Consider the following 19,321-nt stretch of genomic DNA (forward strand, 5'->3'; position numbering starts at 1 on the left):
ACGACCTGTGTCACATCAAAATCATTCCAGAATAGCAAATTAATCCCAATGAGTAAATGGACTCAATTAAATTATTATTCAATAAAGTGTAAAGTGAACGCAACGGACAGCAACTTCATGATACGTAAACAACTAGCCAGGCAATGGCTAAAGGTCACTCTGGCCACATTTCGTTTCCGCCTACACCCACTTCGGCTAACGCACATTTCGCGCGCAACCCCCGTTTAACTAGTACGTCGTTTTGTCTCATATTTCGGTCACTTTAAATATACCGTTTCAGTTCTGGTCATCGGTCACTTGCACCGCCCCCCCCCCTGTGGCGCGTTTCATGAATGGCTGCTGATCGCACAAAAAATTTTTTGATTTGTTTTTAACCTGTCTGTAATCATCAAAACACAGCTGAAAACATGGACCTTAAAATTTCTGAAAGTTGCAAACGTGGAAGAGCGGTTCTTTCACATATCTGTACCTGGTCCTGTTCTTCGTTTGGTTACCTACATATATATATATATATCAACCTTTATTGAGTTCCGTATGCTGTTATGCGGCAAAAAACCCGTATTACAAATTAGGGGAAAAGGCACGCGTAACCTATTCTTTTGAAAGTTTTGTAAACAAAACTCGTGCATCGGAAGCAACAATAAGGTAAAAGACCGCTTGCTCTCCACTACTTTACACATGAATCTTTTTTTTTTTTTGGTATTTTCTATAAGAACTTCAAAATATATAAGACATTTTTTAAAAGAAATAACTTGGAAATAGGAAAAAGTACAATTTAAATTCAAATACGCGGTCGGGAGAGCAAGGGTGATTGGGTGGAATATTGGCAAATTTCCGTCGGAAACGCCGAATATTTGGTAATCACACAAGCAAATTGCAACGTTAAGGCAGTCTAACCGAAAGCGAGCAGCACGGTGCGAGCGATGGTCAAGACTCCGTGCATTTCCGGTCCCCACACGGCGCTGCCTGAAATAGAATTAGCGGAGCTAATTCCAGTTAAGGCAGCAGAGGAAGAAGAGGCGATACGATGTCTCCCGTTGGACAGTGGTCAACAGGACAAGCGCCCCGCAAGCGCAGGCTTAGTTGCCGCGGCATATATAAAGCAAACTGTTCGCATGGATACACATGCCAGTTCAATGTTTAGTGATTTCTGTGGTTTCCTGAGCGTAATGTCAAATCGTATCTCTTGTTTATGCCTCTCTTGTTTATGCCTCGATATTCAAACTTTCTTTTGTTTATGCCTCGATATTCATGTGCAAAGTTTTTACAATGAAAACCACTCATTTCTGGCATTTTTGTTTGTCCGGAAAGTTACACACCAAGTGACTGAAATATGAGACAGAACGAAGTATTGATTTTAGTTTACACGGATCAGCTGTTCATAGACTATGTACATCTGTTTACTACGTTGATGAAACAATATTTACTGAAGCGTCGTTGAGGGAGATGTGCAGGAAGCCGTTGAATCAGCAAAGGATGCGAGAACCGGCATCGATGAGGTCACGGACGCAGCCGGCGTTAAATCAGGCAAACCGCTCACTTCCTCGTTGAGCGGAAGAGCAGTGTTTTCTGAGAATCGTATACACTTGTGCTTGCGCCTAAAATGCAAGATTGCTAATTTGCAACACAGTTATTGCAACACAGCGTCCTAAGGGCGCTGCGAATTTTCGCCAAGGACAACAAGCCGCAGAACTTTTCACCGCGAAAACCAACTCGCTTTCTTTGTTTTCATGGCTTACTAAACAGTCATGGAAACCTAAGAAACCTAAGAATAACATAAGAATGCTTAAGAAACCAGGAAAACCTAAGAAAGCGAACATCTACGAAAACTGACAGACCAAGAAATTCGTAAAACCAACCGTGTCGAATTCTTCGCGACTATACGGCTTGCGGTATAGTGAAATGTCTCAGAGAAATATGTCCCAAACCAAACTGCCCCCAGCGTCCGTATGGCACGTGGTGAATAAAGTCGCGCGGTTATTTCGAGTGCGGCGAAAATGTGGCACAACCGGTTGTCCGTGTGCGGTCGCACGAGAAGAGAGTGCAAATCACTTTTAATGAGATGGATTTATAAGTATCAAATAATCTGAAGTTTGTAGTATCGTCAATTCTATTTGTAATTGGGCTTGTAATTTTTGCCCCTGAATGACAAATTTCCCGTTATTCAGTATGGAGGGTGGCTACGGGACCTGAGTCTGGTAGATTGTTGTTCTCCAGAGGCTGTGTGGTGGCAGCTGTCCCGTAGACATCCAGCGACACACCAGAGGATTTCTTGTAAGTCCCCACTGTCAGCTCCTTTATTCACGATACCTGTTGGTGTATGTTCCCTTACAATGCCCCAATACTCTTGTTCTGGCTGCGGTAAACTGTTACAGGCCTGGGGATCACACAGACCCATTTGCCCCAAAACCCTGTCGCAGGTCCTGAAGCTCCTCCCGGCCGCCGCCCCTGTCGCCGCTGCATCCTCCTCTACGTCAAGTAACGTGAGAGGATCCGCACCTGTCCCACCTACGGTCGCATCTTTTCTCCCGTGCAAAGAGCGAATACTGCGTCGCATTCCACATGGTGCAAAGACCCGCAGTGAGGTCCTCTCTTCAGAAAGTTCTCCAGCAGGTCGCCACAAAGAACGACAGTCAATCTTGGTATAAACTGCAGTCATTCAGTCCTAATGCCCTCCGTCTGCCAGCGAAAGTTAAATCTGAGCGATCTGCTTCACTTGCAACCGCAATGAAGAGAAACCTTGCATTGTACGAGCAAGGTGTTGATCTGCCCCCCAGTCCCCCGCCGCCAAGTCGGAAGAAGCGCAACAGCGAAGAAGATCTCGTTCGTCAAGTCGGCCAAAAAATTGATGATGGTTCTATCTCTGGCGCCATGCGCGTATTGTTGTCTACAGATTCGGTGGCGAAGTGCACGCCTGAGGTTCTCCGAAGTTTAAGAGAGAAGCACCCACTGAGCGCCCCACCGTCCACGGCTCGTCACGCCACAACCGCTGCTACTGCGCCTGCTTTTACTGCTGCTGAAGTTTTCGCTGCTATCCACATTCCCACGGGGCTCTGCTGCAGGTCCAGATGGCTTACGGCCTCAACATTTGTTGGGCTTGGTGGGGTCAAAGCTAGATGATCTTAACGGACCCTTTTGCGAAGCCATTGCCTCTGTGCTGACGCTGGTTTCACACGGTAAAATACCTGCGGATATACGGCCGATCTTCTTTGGTGGTAGATTACTGGCGCTGCGCAAGAAGGACGGTGGGCTGCGCCCGATAGCGGTTGGCCTATCTCAGCGTCGCCTGATCGCTAAAATTATATGCACCAGAATAGCGGACCGGGCAACCGCTTTGCTCACACCTCACTAGGCCGGCTTTAATGTCCGGGGAGGGGCCGAAGCCATCGTCCACGCTACCAGACATTTCGTCGAGTCCTCACCAGAAAGTATTAAAGCGCTTTTGAAGATAAATTTTCGCAATGCCTTCAACACTGTATCCCGAGACGTAATTTTGGATGCTGTTCATACCCACTTCCCCGAATACGATGCATTCTTCTGGTCGGCGTATGGGCATCATTCGTCCTTGTTTATTGATCAGACGATGCTGTCATCTGAATCTGGGGTACAGCAAGGCGATCCGTTGGGACCCCTGTTATTTTGCCTTGCACTACTCCGTGTAATAGCTACGCTCAGTACTGAGCTTAACGCTTGGTACCTGGACGATGGGACCCTGGGCGGAGCGCCGGCGACAGTAGTGGAAAATTTTACTCGGGTTATTGAAGGCGCCCGTGCCATTGGACTGGAAATAAATGAGTCTAAGTGCGAGCTTTTTGTATCAGGAGGCACTGAAAGCGAACGGCAGGAAGTTGTTGAGGACTTTGTTTCGCACCATCCACAACTCCGTGTGATGTCCAGCTCCACTTTAACACTGCTAGGCGCCCCGGTTCTGGACGACGCGATTGGTGACACTCTTGCGGAGAAATCATGCGCCATAAAGACAGCCTGTGAACGCTTGCAACTTCTTCCTCGCCACCATGCACTATATCTACTCAGATATTGTTTGGGCGCCCCGAAAATAATATATGTGCTCAGATGTTGCAATGCCTGGAAAAATCCCAACCAGCTTTACCAAATCGACGAGGCTATACGTTCATGTTTTCAAGAACTAAGTAACGTTCGTGTGAACCATGACGACTACCCATGTTGGCGACAAGCGACTCTTCCGGTTAGTCGAGGAGGTATTGGCATATGTCGTGCGGAAGAATTATCACTCCCAGCCTTCTTGGCTTCGATTCACTCCGCATTTGATTTGTTATCGTCGATGCTTCCCCATTATCCGGCAGTGGACGCTTCAGAAGCAATACAGCTGTGGAAAACGAAGGCTCGGCAATCTGAAATCCCTGAAATTGCATTCCGGAAGCTGCAAAAAACGTGGGACCTGCCGCTCTGTAATGAGTCAGTTTCAGTCTTAATGGACTTGTTTTGCCATGATCGGGTTAAAACAGCCCGCCTACTCGCACAGTCAAGACCGGAAGCTGGCATCTGGCTGAACGCGCTTCCCTCAGCCCACATCGGCAACCTCCTCGACGACGATACGATGAAAATCTCAATTGGCCTGCGTCTTGGAGCGGATATTTGTGAGCCGCATAACTGTACCAAATGCCATAAACTGGTTGACAAGCTCGGGCACCACGGGCTATCGTGCAGCTACTCGGCCGGTAGACATGCGCGACACGGAGGTTTAAACAGTATCGTGTGTCGGGCTTGTGTTTCAGCTGGCATCCCAGCTAAGCTTGAACCTCGCGGCACGTCCTCCACAACAGATCAACGCCCAGACGGTTGTACAACGTTTGCTTGGAAAAGAGGGATGTGCCTGGCCTGGGATGTGACGTGCGTCGACACAATAGCCCTTTCCCATCTTCAGTCTACGTCGGTTACGGCAGGTGCTGCTGCTGCTCAAGCGGAAGAAAGGAAGTCCCAACTGTATGCCTATCTGCAAGGGCGCTACATTTTTTCTCCAATCGCCTTTGAGACGATGGGTCCTTGGGGCCCGTCGGCCATCGCCATTGTAAAAGAGTTGGGCAAAAGACTGCAGCAGCATACCGGAGAGCGTCGATTGCATGAATTTCTGCGTCAACGGTTATCGCTGGAAATTCAGCGCGGAAATGCAGCATCTATCCTTGGCACTATAGACGGAGAGGATAGCTTAAACGAAGTTTTGCTGTTGTGAAAAATGTAATGTGTTTAGTTTTCTTCCACCTGATTTGTCCATTGTTATTAATAAAGAGCGCTAAATCACTTACCGGCACTTTGTGCACAATTCCGCTCGACGGTCGTTTCCCAATACTGCTCGGCATTTTTTCGGTACTGTAAAATAAGAGAGGATATAAATATTTTGTAGAAGCTACGACAAATATCCAGATAACGAACCCAAAAAACCAAGGAAATCAAAGAAGGTTTAAGAAAATCCAAGAAAGCCGAAGAATACATACGACAACCTAAGCGATGCTAACCTTCCTGCTTTATGCGTTTCTTCTTCCGGCACTGGCCACGAGTCATAGCGTAGCTGGCTTGAGGTGTCCATCCTGGATAGGTTTGCGCAAGCTTTTCGCGCTCTTGTTGTGCCATTGCGTAATACCTGCTCTGCTCAGCGCCATCCAATGATTGCCACTAAAAATTCTGAACAGTTGCATAACAAGCTTTCCAACGACCGCGACCGAGTGGTGACGCCCACCTTCTGGCCCAAAATCCGGATCTAGAGAGCGCAAGTACAGAGACCTTACCGGCAAGCTTCACACCATTCCGCTTGACGGTTGATTCCCAGTACCTTTCCACATTTTCCCGGTACTGCAAAATAAGAGAGCATATTCAATACTAGAGGCTTATTAAATTATCAAAGGAATTATCAAAGCTTTGGGCAAACGACTAGAGCAACACACAGGCGAAACCCGTTCCCATGAATTTTTACGGCAAAGATTGTCTTTAGAGATTCAGCGTGGTAACGCGGCATCGGTTATGGGAACGATGGAAGGAGCGGAAAAGTTTAATGAGATTCTCATGTTGTAAAAATGCTGATGTTTTGAATTAATTCAAAATTACGTTGTACCGCAGGTGAAATAAAATATACTAGAGGAGATATTATGTTAATAGAAGTTAGCGATTATATCGCTAACTTAGGTTAACGCAGTTGAGAGAAACGCTGGCTCTAGAAAGTTCCTGAAATATCCGCAAAGGCATTCCCAACGCAAGTGATCGGCTAACCTCTTGCCGGACGCCATCTTGCCTTTGTTCATCGCGGTGTTGTGCATATATCGCTCTTTATAGCAAAGTTGCATTCGGAAGTCATTTTTGTTGCATCTGAAAATCGTGGTTTCTTTTCTTGTTGCTGAAGACTTTGTGCGGTAAATTTCTTTTCTGTTTTCCACCTGCAATTTTGGTCAGTGACCTTTGGTGTGTTTTCTTTAACCACCCTCCCAGCCTTTAGCAACTTCTATATTGATTAAAGGCACAACCCATCTCACTGCTCTCTCCCGCCACGGTACGCACGGAACCGCACCGGAAGGGAACGCAGCAAGCATTCGCATTCTCATATACACCCTGGCCACGAATCAGGGTTCCTGGAGCGAGCGCGCACCAGGTGCATTCTGCATAACCTAAATCCGCATTCTTTACCAGCAAGCATTCCTTCCGGTGGTCGAGCATGTTCTGCAGCTACCTTGAGACCTTGCAGTTGAGCATTGGGTTGGCCAATGTCCCAACACCTCGTTAGCGTTTCTCGAGACATTAGCGTTAATAAGAGAATACTGCAAAAATATAACAGGGTATTAAAAGCTGTGAAAAATATGCTGATTCCGTGCCTGAGGGAAGCTAAGCAGGAACCATCCGAGGTTTCCTTCTAACTTGTATGCTTGGTCTTCCCGCTCCGGCGGCGAGCATAGCGGTCATCAGCTGTCCATTCTGGATAGGTTTGTGCATATTGCTCGCGCTCCTGTTCAGTCATTGCGTAATACTTGTCCTTCTAAGCGCCCTCCAAAGAGCGCTACTAAAAATTACGAGCATTTGCACAACAAGATTTCCAACAACCGCGACGTCTGGCCCAAAATCCGATTAATGGCCGCAGAATCTGCCAGCACGTATTTGGCGCACACTCGGGCGCGCTACTCCAGCGTATACAGGATGAAGGCGTTCAACGGCTGTGTCTAAACACTTTTTCTTGTGTCTTAAAGTGGAAAATACAACTGATTAGTGTACACTGCGTCCAAACGTTCTTGCAATAAAGCGTTGTAAGGGCACCGCGACCTTTCGCCGAGGACGTTTTGGTCGCCGACATTTCGCCGCATAACCACCTCGCAGAGAAAACTTTATTGTTATTATAACAACAACTCGCTGATCGACAGCTTGCTGAACGGCCCTCTGCTTAACACCGACACTTTGCTGACGACAATTATGAGACACAAATATAAATATGCAAACGAAGATAAGTACTTTTTTTCACGTCACAACCTAAGTTGAGTCATACGGAGGCATCCAATAAACAGTAGCTTATCTTGCAAGGCTAAGCTGTTAACTTTGGGAGCCCCTTTGCGTACCGCCATCATTGTAAATTATAAAAAAACAACAAATTCATCAAATTGGTTAATCAATACTTTTATTAAGAGTAAATTATTATGCCGTACAGAAATGTTAGGAAAACTTCAAAACCAAAGTAAATAAGATAAATTTTATAGAAGAGCGCGCGATGCGCTTATGCTGTAGTATGAGAAATAAGCCACTTATTTGGGCTGCCATTTCAAAAAACTACTCCGGAGTAGTTTCTTTATTGTGCTTTTCCTGGGCGGGATATGCAAGTTCTGCATATCTGCGTCACGCAGTATGGACCAACTGCCGTAAAGGGGAGGTCGCTGTGACGTGAAGAAAAGTGCTTTTCTTGGCTTGCATATTTATATTGGTGTCCCATAAATTTGATGATCAATAAAATAGCTTTTCGAAGCCTGCCAAAAACTCAAGAAGCCAGGAATGCCTATAAAGACAGAGATAACCTAGGAAGACCTAAGACAATGTAGGAAAACCTAAAAACCCTAAGAAATCATAAAAAGACTTAACAAACCGAAGAAAACCTACGAATAACCTAAATAAACCTCTGAAATCATGAGACAACCTAAGAGATTATAACAAACGTAACACTGACGTAACAGAACACTAAGTAACTTAATAAACCCAGTAAAAGCACTTAGGAAACCAAGAAACTGACCGAAAAGCAAGCTGGGGGTTAATGAAATAGTTCCGCAAAATGGCGGGCAGCAAAATTGTAGAAAACCGAAAGGTCGATCAACAACCTGTCTCTCAGGATAATCAGCAACATGCGGGCAGCAAACCGGAGGTCGAAACCGAAATTATTAATATGTAAGAAATCTTAAGAAAAACTAACAAAATTCAAAACCAACAAAAACCGGCAAGCCGTGAAACCTAACATAGAGAAACGTGCAAAAACTAGCCGAACCTCGAGGTTCGGCATACATACCGAACCGAGTTCTTTTGCGGCGAATTGTCGCAGTTTTCGAGATTCCCAAGTCAAATTCTTCGCGAGCATAGTGCTACCGGCAAAGTGCAAAAGTATCAAAGCAATAACTATGTCCCAGACCGAAATGTCACAGCATCCGTATGTCTCGCTGCGAATAAAAGTCGCGCCGCGAGAAACATACTGCTTACCGACATGCTCTACACCATTCCGCTCGACGGTCCATTCCCAATACAGCTCGACATTTTTTCGATTCTGCCAAATAAAAACGGATATTTAAACTGGCGGAAAAAAACGAAGATAAGATACTTAAATAGGCTTAACCCGCTGACGCCCATTGGTGTTGGGGCGCAACAGGGTCTTTAAGATGTTTTTCTTAATGCACAACAGCAATTAATCGATATCAGTTAGCGTAATTAGCGTTGCGAGACCTTGCAGCAGCAATAAAAAAACAAACCAAACTGGAATCTTAAGTCCCTCAGGAACCACGAGTTCCCAAAAGTCGCTGATTTAGAACTTTCTAACCTTCAAGAGTTCCTCGTAATTAACTAATTAGTCACTGAGTTAATTAATCTGAAATAATTCAGTAATGTACTTTCAGTGATGCTTAATTACGTAGTAACAAGCATCGGTTCCGAAAATTGAACAGTAGATGGCCACAGTCCATCGAAAACTCGTGTTGCGTACAGATACCATTGGGCATGTGTGGTCCTGAAGTATGGGCGGGTGCAATTTCGACACTGTTATAATAATGTAAGTCGGATAAGGGATTGTTGGCTCTGACTTCTAACGTGCTTGACGTGGTTCTGCTTGCCGGAACGCTTCCAAAAACGATTTAGTTAAGCAGCACCCTGGGCGGTCGGCCATAGCCTCGAACGATCGAATCAGTGGTCGTTTCCGGGCAACGAAACCTTCAAGATAACCGAGCGAGGCAGCCATGTTTCGTAACCTGCAATAGTGCAATGCCACTAATCGGCATGACAACCCTGCAGTCGGTCTTGCGCCTTTGCGATCTCCACCAACCGGACGTTACAAGGTTGTAGGCGAGCAGAAAAGAAGTACGCCAACCTTTAGTAGCCGTAGATGATAACAACTTCAATAAACACATGACCGGTAGTGAGCAGTGACCTTTGCGCCAGGTTTCTTAGTAATATTCGGCCGATGCTGCGTGTGTAATGGCGGCTGCTGCTTCCAAAACTTCTGATGTGAGCTTTGCACATCACTACCAAACGTGCTACTGGACCATCCTTGCTGATTTCCGATGCAAATGCATGGGCAACATCCATGAAAGTGCATGCATGCATGATGTAGGCGTGGCATAAAGACTGTTACGCGATACGTGATACAAAACGTAACGGCTATTTCAAGAACAGGATTGTTGAAAATCGCTGTAGTTGGTGTGTCCATTTATCCACCATTACTATATCATGCAAAAACCGTTTCTGTTATTTTCCAGTTTTTAGTGACCAGTGGTCAGTTTGCTGACCACTGCAATACCCTTGTTTTGAAGTCCTCTTTATGGACTATACGATGGACGTTTTTGTTTCGGTCAGTTGTTGTTCGCCGAATTGTTATAGAATTAAACGTTTTCACGATTTGGACCGTCTACGCCCAATGGTGTTGCTAAACACCCAGGTCACAGCCGGTGACCTATGGTCAGTACAAGCACACAAAAAATTCCCTTTCTTAATTGAATTTTTTCATCGGAAAATCCAAGTTTTCACAAAGAAACTCCGACCCCTTCGGGTAGTGAGCGTTGGAGGGTTAAGAAACTTCAGAAATCCTTAGAAAACTGAAAAACAGCTCATAAAACCTCATCGAATCTAACCTGTCGCCTTCTCCTCCTTCCTTAAACGTTTCGGCTTCCGGTGCCGGCGCAGAGCCCAGTGGTCTTTAGCTGTCCATCCGGGATAGGTTCGTGCATGCGTTTCGCGCTCTTTTTCAGCCATTGCGTAATACTTGCTTTTCTCAGCGCCATCCAACGAGTGCCACTAAAAATTACGAGCATTTGCAAAACAATATTTTCAACCATCGCGATGGAGTGGTGACGCCGACCTTCTTGCCCAAAATCTGGTTAATGGCCGCAGAATCGGTCAGCATGTGTTCTGTTCGCACTTGGGCGCGCTGCTCCTTCATGTACAACATGAAGGCATTCAGCGGCTTTTTGATGCGATTGCCTTTCTCGTTGTTTGCCTCGCTCCTGCTCGATGTCGGCAATAAAAATCAATTCGAATGGAATAAATTAAAATTATGGTCAAATAAAGTGTAAAGTTAATGCAACCGCCAACAACTCCAAACCACGAACCAGCGAAGGCTAAAGGTCACTTCGGCCATTTTCATTTCCGCCACGCTTATTTCGGCCAGAGTTTTTCAGCATCACTTACTCGCTAGCTTCCACACCCTTTTGCTTCTGGGTTTCCCATATTGCAACAGTATATTTTCAGATTCGTTGCAATTGATTTCAGATATTCCATACTAGTTTATCCTCCATACTACCAAGAAGAAACCTCCAGGAAACCTGAGAAAAATATAACAAAGCCTAAAACACATGAAAAACCCTAAGAAATCTAAGAAAACCTTAACAAGGGATGACGGGAACTGATCGTAGGCTCGTAGCCATATAGTAGCCACACGGGCTTTACCTGGTACAGCGCGCGTTCACGAACTCTGCCGTATGCTAATGCGACAAACATATGTTAATTAACAGAAAATTAAGCTCTTTGAATTAGGTGTTACTGCCTGGAACATGTTGCCTCTTGCCGGTAGAAAGCAAACTGAGAGAACTGCCGCGCCACGACCGCACAGTGACTTACGTCTCTCCGCACACCGAGTGCTTTCTAAGCCGGTCAGCTGAGGCTTCCACATACACCGCACAAAAGAAGCGTCGATAATTAAAACCTGACAGGAAATAAATCGGCGACGGTTTGACAGGAATAAAATTTTAAACCAGTACAAACATAAATCACACTCGTGTGTGACAGTTACAGCAAGGTCGACACGTTCCTTTTGATAAACACTCACTAACTGGGCTGTGACTATCAGCTGAAGCGCTTTATGGTAGTATTTCAGTTGTAACTGTAATATTCGTGATACATGTACGACTGGCTGCAGGCCGACGGAACAGTGCTGCAGTATCGATCGCCGGCCAGAGACTTTCAATACAGTTTTTTTTACGTGTTGTCAGGACAACGGAATCGAACGGGCTCCTGCGCATGCGGTTGGTACATCGGCCCTACACGCTGTGATCGTACATTCCATAGCAACGAACCGCATGACGTATCTGTATGTATTGGCCGTTTGTATAAGAAAACATAAGAAACCTAAGAAATTCAACAGTATTTATGTATGCGGGCAGCGGGATACACAAAAGGATGCGTCAGCTTACAGCTTACTGATGTTTTTAGCTACCGTGAACACCGCTGACTATCCCAGCTGCAACAACCCATGCAGACGGTCATCCATACATATGCCCGCATTAATGGATTTCGGTCTGGATTAAGAGTGTCTCTGATTTGAAGTTATAGTCTACTTTCACGCATTTTCTTCTCTTTTAGGAGCCAGAGGGATTATCTAGGGGCACCCAATGTTTCCTTTTATGTGGTAGGTTTACAAGAAATAGGTAGTACCACTTATGACCCAACCATTGAATTTATTACTTACTGCCACCCAGCTTTGACCGGGTTTGACGTATCACTGCAAAACTGGGCGGTATGTTGGACAGTTGGAGAGTGTCGAAGGAATTGTGGGCCTACGACCGTATGCACTGGCATAAAGCTGGAGTCCTGGACAAGCTCATTTGGCAGTGTGCACATCAATCTCACTGTACCAACGCTGCAGAATGCATGGCTGTGGTATTAAAGCGACTTGACAGTGTTTGTGCAGCATGCAGTAAAGGTCATCAGAAATAACCGTACGAACACGGGACAGTTAATAGCGGACTGAAAAAAACATGCGAGGGACTTTTTTTACAAGCAACCAACCATGAACGTGGACACTGTTCCGTACAACCCAAAGCGAACAAGATAAAAATACACAATTAAAAATAATACGCAAATTCCCAATCATCCTCGGTCCGGTTCAGAAGTGAGAAGGATGCCGTTGCTTCCATTGTAACGTCTACAGTGCATTAACGCCGTCCCAGAAATCCACAATAAAAGCATGAGATTGCAGAAGAAAACATAAAAAAACATCCACAAAACGAGTCAAAGATCCATGTAGACCAACCAATCGTCCGCTTTGTCAACTGCCAGTCTCCTGCTTCTTAAAGTCTGACACGGACGACGACAGGTACTTGTTCCGCCAGTTGATTAAGTCCGGAGATGCACCGGAGGCCGCTGCATCAGCGGACGGCGCGGGAACCGGCGCAGTAGAGGCCACACCGGACACAGACGCAGTCGCAGGTTGAATAAGGCAGAGTGCTCACTTCCTCGTTGAGCGGAAGAGCTGCGTTTTGCAAGAATCGTATACACTTTCTCCCGAGTCTAAAATGCAAGATACAGCCAGTTACCTAGTACACACTATATTGAGTATATTCCAACATTTTGGCCATTAAACGTTGTAACGGCAGCGCGACATTTCGCCGAGGACAAGTTGTGATCGCAGACATTTCACCGCAAAACAACTCGTAGCGCGAACATTTGTCACAGGCTTTCAAGACAGTTTTTGGTCAGCGCGACATCCTGCCGCGATGCATTTCGTTGCGAGACCGTTTCGTCTGCGCGTCAATTTGTGTTCGAGGGCACACCGACAACTTGCTGACGACTTTCTGCTGACCGACGAAATATTGACCCGACAGTTTGTTGAAACGGCAAACCGCTGAACGACACCTGGCTGAACGACTTTTGTGAACACCGATAACTTGTTGACGACATTTTGCTGACGTGAGAGACCTAAGAAACCTAAGAAAAAACAACAAGAAATCGAGAAAAACTCAAAAATCAGCGCGTCGAACCGAAAAGCCAATTGTCGGCCAGCAAAAATGTTTCAACAAAACGTCGGTCAACAAGTTAGCAGAATAGCAAATTGTCGGTCAACATTTTGTAGTTCAGTGATCGTGTAAGTCAGCAACATGTCGGTCAGCAAATTGTCGGGCAGCGAATTGTAGGTCGGCGAATTAACGTGCTACCGTGTACGAGTACTACCTGAGCAGACGAACAGTTTATTAGGCTTACTAAACACAGCCAGGCAAACTGTAAACATGCGGAAGCCAAACCAGGAAACCCAAGAAATCGTAAGAAATCTACGTCTGAAAGCAAAATGCCCCAAACCGACATGTTTCAGAGTTCGTATGTCCCGCGGCGAAATAATTCGCGCGTCATGTTTAAGGAAAATGACCCGGTACATAATACCAAATTCATGGGCATACACGAAAACTTTCACTTTCGCCCACTCCCAAACACTTCTTTGCTTTGTTTTATGACGTTCTGCAGCCATATGATTTGTATAGGTACATAACCGCGGAAACCGCTTGTGCGCGCAACATCCGGTTCGGGAGTTATGGCTGTAAGAAAATTCCATAAAGTTTAAATACATTCAGGCGTACAAAAAGTCTCATTATCGACCGATCTTCTTTAAACTTTGCACATGTATCCATGTATGCATGAAGATTGTTTTTACACCGAACCAAAGTTGTACCATTTTTTTCAAATTTTAAAATAAATTTCACAAATTTAAAAATTCATTTTAAAATATGAAAAAAATATTAGAACCGAGGTTCGGTTTAGACGCGATTTTCATGCATATGTGCGTCTCCAGGCAAAATTTCAAGAAGATCGGTCGATAATAAGACTTTGGTACATCTGAATGCATTTAAACTATTTGGAATTTTCTAACAGCCACAACTACCGAACCGGATGTTGCGCGCACAAATGGTTTTCACGCCCCGTGTATACAAATCATCTGGCTACAGAATGTCATGAAACAAGAGAAAAAGGGTTTGGGAGTGCGCGAAAGTGAACGATTTCGTGCATGTACACGAGTTTGGTACCAAATACCGGGCCATTTCCTTTAAGTGCCGCGAAATGTCAGACATCCAACAGTCTGGGTGCGATCACAGACACGAACTGCTTACCGGCATGCTGTACACCATTCCGCTCGACGGTCCCTTCCCAACACTGCTCTGCATTTTTGCGGTTCTGCAGCCGGAAGCACGATATTAAAATCTGCGGAAAATATGTAGATAAAATAAGAAACCTAATAAAACATAAGCGAAGCTCAACATTCCGGCATTTCCTTCTTCCTTAAACGCTTCGTCTTCCCGCGCCCGCTCAGGACATATCTGCCCTTACCTGTCGATCCTGGATAGGCTTTAGCATGCTTTTCGTGGTGTTGCACAGCCACTGCATAATACTTATTCTGCTCAGCGCGATCCAAAGATTGCCACTAGAAGATCAATTATGCAACCAGATTTTGTACAACCGCGATCGCGTGGTGGACGCCCACAATCCGTGCAATGTCCAAAGAACCCGTCAGCATGCATTCGGCTTGCATTTGGGCTCGTTGTTCTTTCAAATACACCATGAAGGCGTTCAACGGCTTTTTGATGTGGTTTGGTTTCTCTTTCTTCGGTGCGCGCCGGCGTTTCTTCGCTCCAGATGATAAAGCAGCAGAATGTGGCACCAGTGATGCACTGACCGTTCCATTCGTCGATAACCTGTGTCAAGTCAAAACCATTCCATAATAAAGATTAATTCGAATGAGCAGGTGGAATAAATGAAAATCATGCTTAAATCAAGTGTAAGGTAAACGCAACAGGCAGCAACTGAATGGTCTTTAAGCAACCAGCCAGCAACGACTTAAGGTCACTTTGGCCACATTTTATTTCTGCCTACGCTCGCTTAGGCCGCAATCCTCTGGTAATTACAAAGTACTATTGATTTAATTCACACTTTCCCAACGGTGCAGATGTTGATTATCTAATTGTTTTGTCGGTGAAACAATATTTACAGTCCCAGCGTCGACGAAGGAGATGCGCAAGAGGCCGTTGAATCAGTGGACGGCGCGAGAACTGGTATCGATGGGGCCGCAGCGGACACGGGCGCCGCCGGCGTAAGATCAGGCACACCACTCTCTTTCTCGTTGAGCGGTAACGCTGCGTTTTGCGAGAACCTTATACACTTTTTCTTGCGTCTGAAATGCAAGATTCATGTACAGCCAATTATGTAGTACACACTACATTCTAACGTTATAGTAACAAAGCGTTGCAAGGCCAACCTGACATTTCCCCGAGGACAACCAGGTGCAGGACATTTTAGTCGCCGAAACCAACGCGCACCACTAACTCTCTTCACACGAGGTTTGATCAGCACGACCGTTCGTTGCGAGGGAGTTTCGACGCCGCGACAATTCGAGTACGAGAATAGAGAATAGCTATGACAAACGGCTTAGTGAGCTTGCTAAAACAGCCATGAAAACCAAGAAAACCTGAGAAATCTAAAAACCAAAGAAATCCTGAGAAAACAAAAGACCATAAACCTGAAAACCAACAAACCAAAAAACTTAAGCAACTTGTAAAACCTAGACGCATCGAATTTTTTCGCTGTGAAATGTCGCAGAATTGCATACTCCAAAGGCGAGTGCTTCGCGACGACGCGACCATACCGCCTGCGATTTCGAATGCGGCGAAATGTCACGCACCCATTGGTCCGCGTGAGTTCGCACATCAGGCGCAAGTGCCCTTACCGGCATGCTTTGCACCATTCCGCTGAACGGGCGATTCCAAATACTTTTTTACATTTTCTCGGTACTGCAGAATAAGGGATTGTCACGTCTTGGCACAGATGTTTATTGTGCTACTCTGGCCGGATAGATACTGAGTAATAATGATAATAATGGAAATACTCGTAGTACCACATAAAATGCGTCCTCTACAGGTCAACACAGTCATGCGGGTTGCTACGCGCTAATATGGCGCGTAGCCACTACACTACATCTTCACCCTTAAAATGAAGTGAAAAAGCAGAACATTATGGCAAAATGTCGAAATAATCTTCCTCGACATTGTAGACGGTATTGACCTTTTCCTTCTTCTTGTTGTCCTTCTGCTGGCATGCCCTCTCTATATGGCCTTTCATGCCGCAACCATTGCATCTGGTGTTTTTATACCAGCATTCTTCTGGCGTATGCCGCCAGGATCCACATCTTTTACATTTCCGCCGGGACGGCATCTCTTCTTCACTTCCACTTTCGTCATCATTCTCTTCCTGTCTCTTTTCTCTACTGCTCTTCTCCTCTTTCTTCACTCTTATTTCTCGCTTCTTAATGTTGTTCACCACATTCTCTTCCACATTAGTTTTTCTCGCCTCTTTCACGCTTGTTTCATATTTGATAGCAATTTGGAGGGCGGCGTCGAACGTCTTCAGCTCTTGCAGCATTAGGTAGCGTCTTGTTGCGTCGCTTTTGACGCCTGCCACGAGCACAGCACTTAAATTCTTCTCCAGCACTGTTGCCGGAAAGTCGCATAGGATCGTTTTGTCACGTAAACGTGTCGCGAAGTCCACCAGGCTTTCTTTTTCGTCCTGCCGAAGACTGAAGAACAGCGCCCACTCGGTTATTTGGTTTGTGTACGGGGCGTAGGCCGTTTCCAGCTTCGTGACCAGTTCACCCAGTGTGAAGTCGGACGGCATCTTGGGTTTGCACATCGAAACTAAAAGCTGCAGGGCCTTCGTGTCCAGACTGTTTATTAGCACGGCACGGTGCTTGTCCGTATGAAGGTCGGTCAGCACAGTATAATTATCATACAAAACTTCCACGCCTTCCAGTCCATGGTTTCCGGATTGAACTTGGTCAATTGATCGGTTGTGGTCGTCATTTTCGATCTCTTATTATATAGCGCTCGCTTTCCTCTTCTCCTTTCCCGCTTCAGAGTTCAGAGAATACTACACTTCACGCCAATTGTCACGTCTTGGCACAGATGTTTATTGTGCCACTCTGGCCGGATAGATACTGAGTAATAATGATAATAATGGAAATACTCGTAGTACCACATAAAATGCGTCCTCTACAGGTCAACACAGTCATGCGGGTTGCTACGCGCTAATATGGCGCGTAGCCACTACACTACAGGGATCATATTAAACGCTACGGCAAATATGCCGATAACGAACCTAAGGAAACCTAAGAATATTTACGAAAACCTGAAAAAAATCTAAGAAAACCTTCAGAAAACCTAAGCAATATATGCTAACCGTCATGCTTCTCCTTCTTCCATATGCGCTTCTCGCACTGACAATCATACCGAGCGTAGTTGTCCTTAGCAGAACATCCTGGATATGTTTGCGCGTGCTTTTTGCGCTCTTGTTCAGCCAATGCATAATACCTGCACTTCTCAGCACGATCCAAAGAGTGCCACTACACAATGGAACCATCACCCAACACGGTGTTTTTGGAAACCACGACGGAGTTCGGACACCCACCTTCTCGGCCAAAAGATTAATGGCCGTATGTTCCATGCCAGGTTCTGCTCGCACTCGGGCTCGCTGCGCCTTCGAATACAGGATGAAGGCGTTCAACGGCTGTTTGATGTGATTGGTTCTCTCTTCCTTGGCTGCACGTTTTGGCGATGCACTGACCATTCCATTCGTTGAAGACCTGTGATTCAATCACAATCGCTCTCAAAATAAATTATTATTAACCAATAAAATTCAAATGGGTAAATGGGTAAATGAAGCTATTTCCAAATTATGGCTAAATAAATGCAGAATTAAGACGCAGCAGGCAGGAACGGTTAAAGGTCACGATGGCCACATTTCATTCCCGCCTACACTGACGCCGGCAAGCGCACATTTTCGGCCGCAGTCCGCTGGTATCAACTTTAATGCCCACTTTTGTATTGGTGCAATGTTTATAAACCATAATTACTTTCTGTGTTGATGAAACGATATTTACAGTCTAAGCGTCGATGAGGGAGATGCGCCAGAGGCCGTTGAATCAGCAGAGGGCGCACGGACCGGCGTCGATGAGGACGCACCGGACACGGACGCAGCCGGCGTTGAATCAGGCAAACTGCTCACTTGCTCGTTGAGCGGAAGAGCTGCGTTTTGTGTTAATCCTATACACTTTTTCCTCCATCTAAAATGCATGATACATGCAAGGTAGTGTCTGTTCACACTACATTCCAACGTTCATTCATGACAGCGCTCGAGGGAATCTGAGTATGAGACAAACAGTTTATTACTCTTACTAAACACTACTATTACTTTCCGACATCCTTTACACCAGTCCGCTTGACGGACATTTCCCAATATTGCTGGACATTTTTTCGGTTCTGCGAAAAAAAACAGGAAATCACATAAAAGCTGCGCACGATATTAAAGACACGTAAGAAAAACCTAAGAAACCATAAGAAAACTTGAGAAACCCTATGGAAACCTTCGGAAACTCGGGGAAGCTAACCTTCCCACCTCTCCTTCTTGGTTCTGCGCTTCTTCTTCCCACACTGACAACAGAACAGAGCGTTCTTTGCTACACTCCTGCTCGATTTCGGCGAAGACGGGGCCCCAGCACGAAGGTGCGCCGGCGATGCACTGACCGTTCCATTCGTCGAAGACCTGCGACAAATCATAGCCGTTCTCAAATTATTCCGGCAAGAATGGTTAAGAATCACTTCGGTCACATTGCATTTCCGCCTACACTCACGTCGGCTACACTCACGTTTCGACCGTAATCCTCTGGTAACTATTACTTATAAGTGATTTAATTGTAAACTTTGCTGTTTATCAATCACAGTTACGTACTACTGTATGTTGATGGATCAATATTGACAGTCTATCCTGGTAAAAGTTAAAGCGATATATCTGTATCATGTATGTTTGGTTATAAGTA

General features: G+C 45.6%; 2 protein-coding genes across 2 annotated transcripts; both read right to left on the minus strand.

Annotated features, from left to right (window-relative positions):
- Positions 1–8,453: 8,453 nt before the first annotated feature.
- On the minus strand, positions 8,454–14,624 carry LOC129599980 (protein pangolin, isoforms A/H/I/S-like; the record flags this gene model as incomplete). Its single annotated transcript, XM_055498356.1, has 6 exons — positions 14,571–14,624; positions 11,143–11,177; positions 10,556–10,700; positions 10,329–10,491; positions 8,692–8,755; positions 8,454–8,576 (listed from the first exon to the last, which is right to left on the minus strand). Coding segments are annotated over exons 1-6 (584 nt in total), but the record flags the coding sequence as incomplete, so codon positions are not given.
- Positions 14,625–15,027: 403 nt separating this feature from the next.
- LOC129599989 (transcription factor 7-like) lies at positions 15,028–18,469 on the minus strand. The gene is made up of 4 exons (XM_055498365.1): positions 18,386–18,469; positions 17,914–18,088; positions 17,686–17,848; positions 15,028–15,152 (listed from the first exon to the last, which is right to left on the minus strand). Exons 2-4 carry the CDS (start codon positions 18,070–18,072, stop codon positions 15,028–15,030), a joined length of 447 nt encoding a protein of 148 aa, XP_055354340.1. The 5' UTR covers positions 18,073–18,088; positions 18,386–18,469.
- Positions 18,470–19,321: the final 852 nt, after the last annotated feature.

This window comes from Paramacrobiotus metropolitanus, unplaced genomic scaffold, assembly GCF_019649055.1.
Source record: "Paramacrobiotus metropolitanus isolate TYO unplaced genomic scaffold, Prichtersi_v1.0 Parri_scaffold0000159, whole genome shotgun sequence".
Lineage (NCBI taxonomy): Eukaryota > Metazoa > Tardigrada > Eutardigrada > Parachela > Macrobiotidae > Paramacrobiotus > Paramacrobiotus metropolitanus.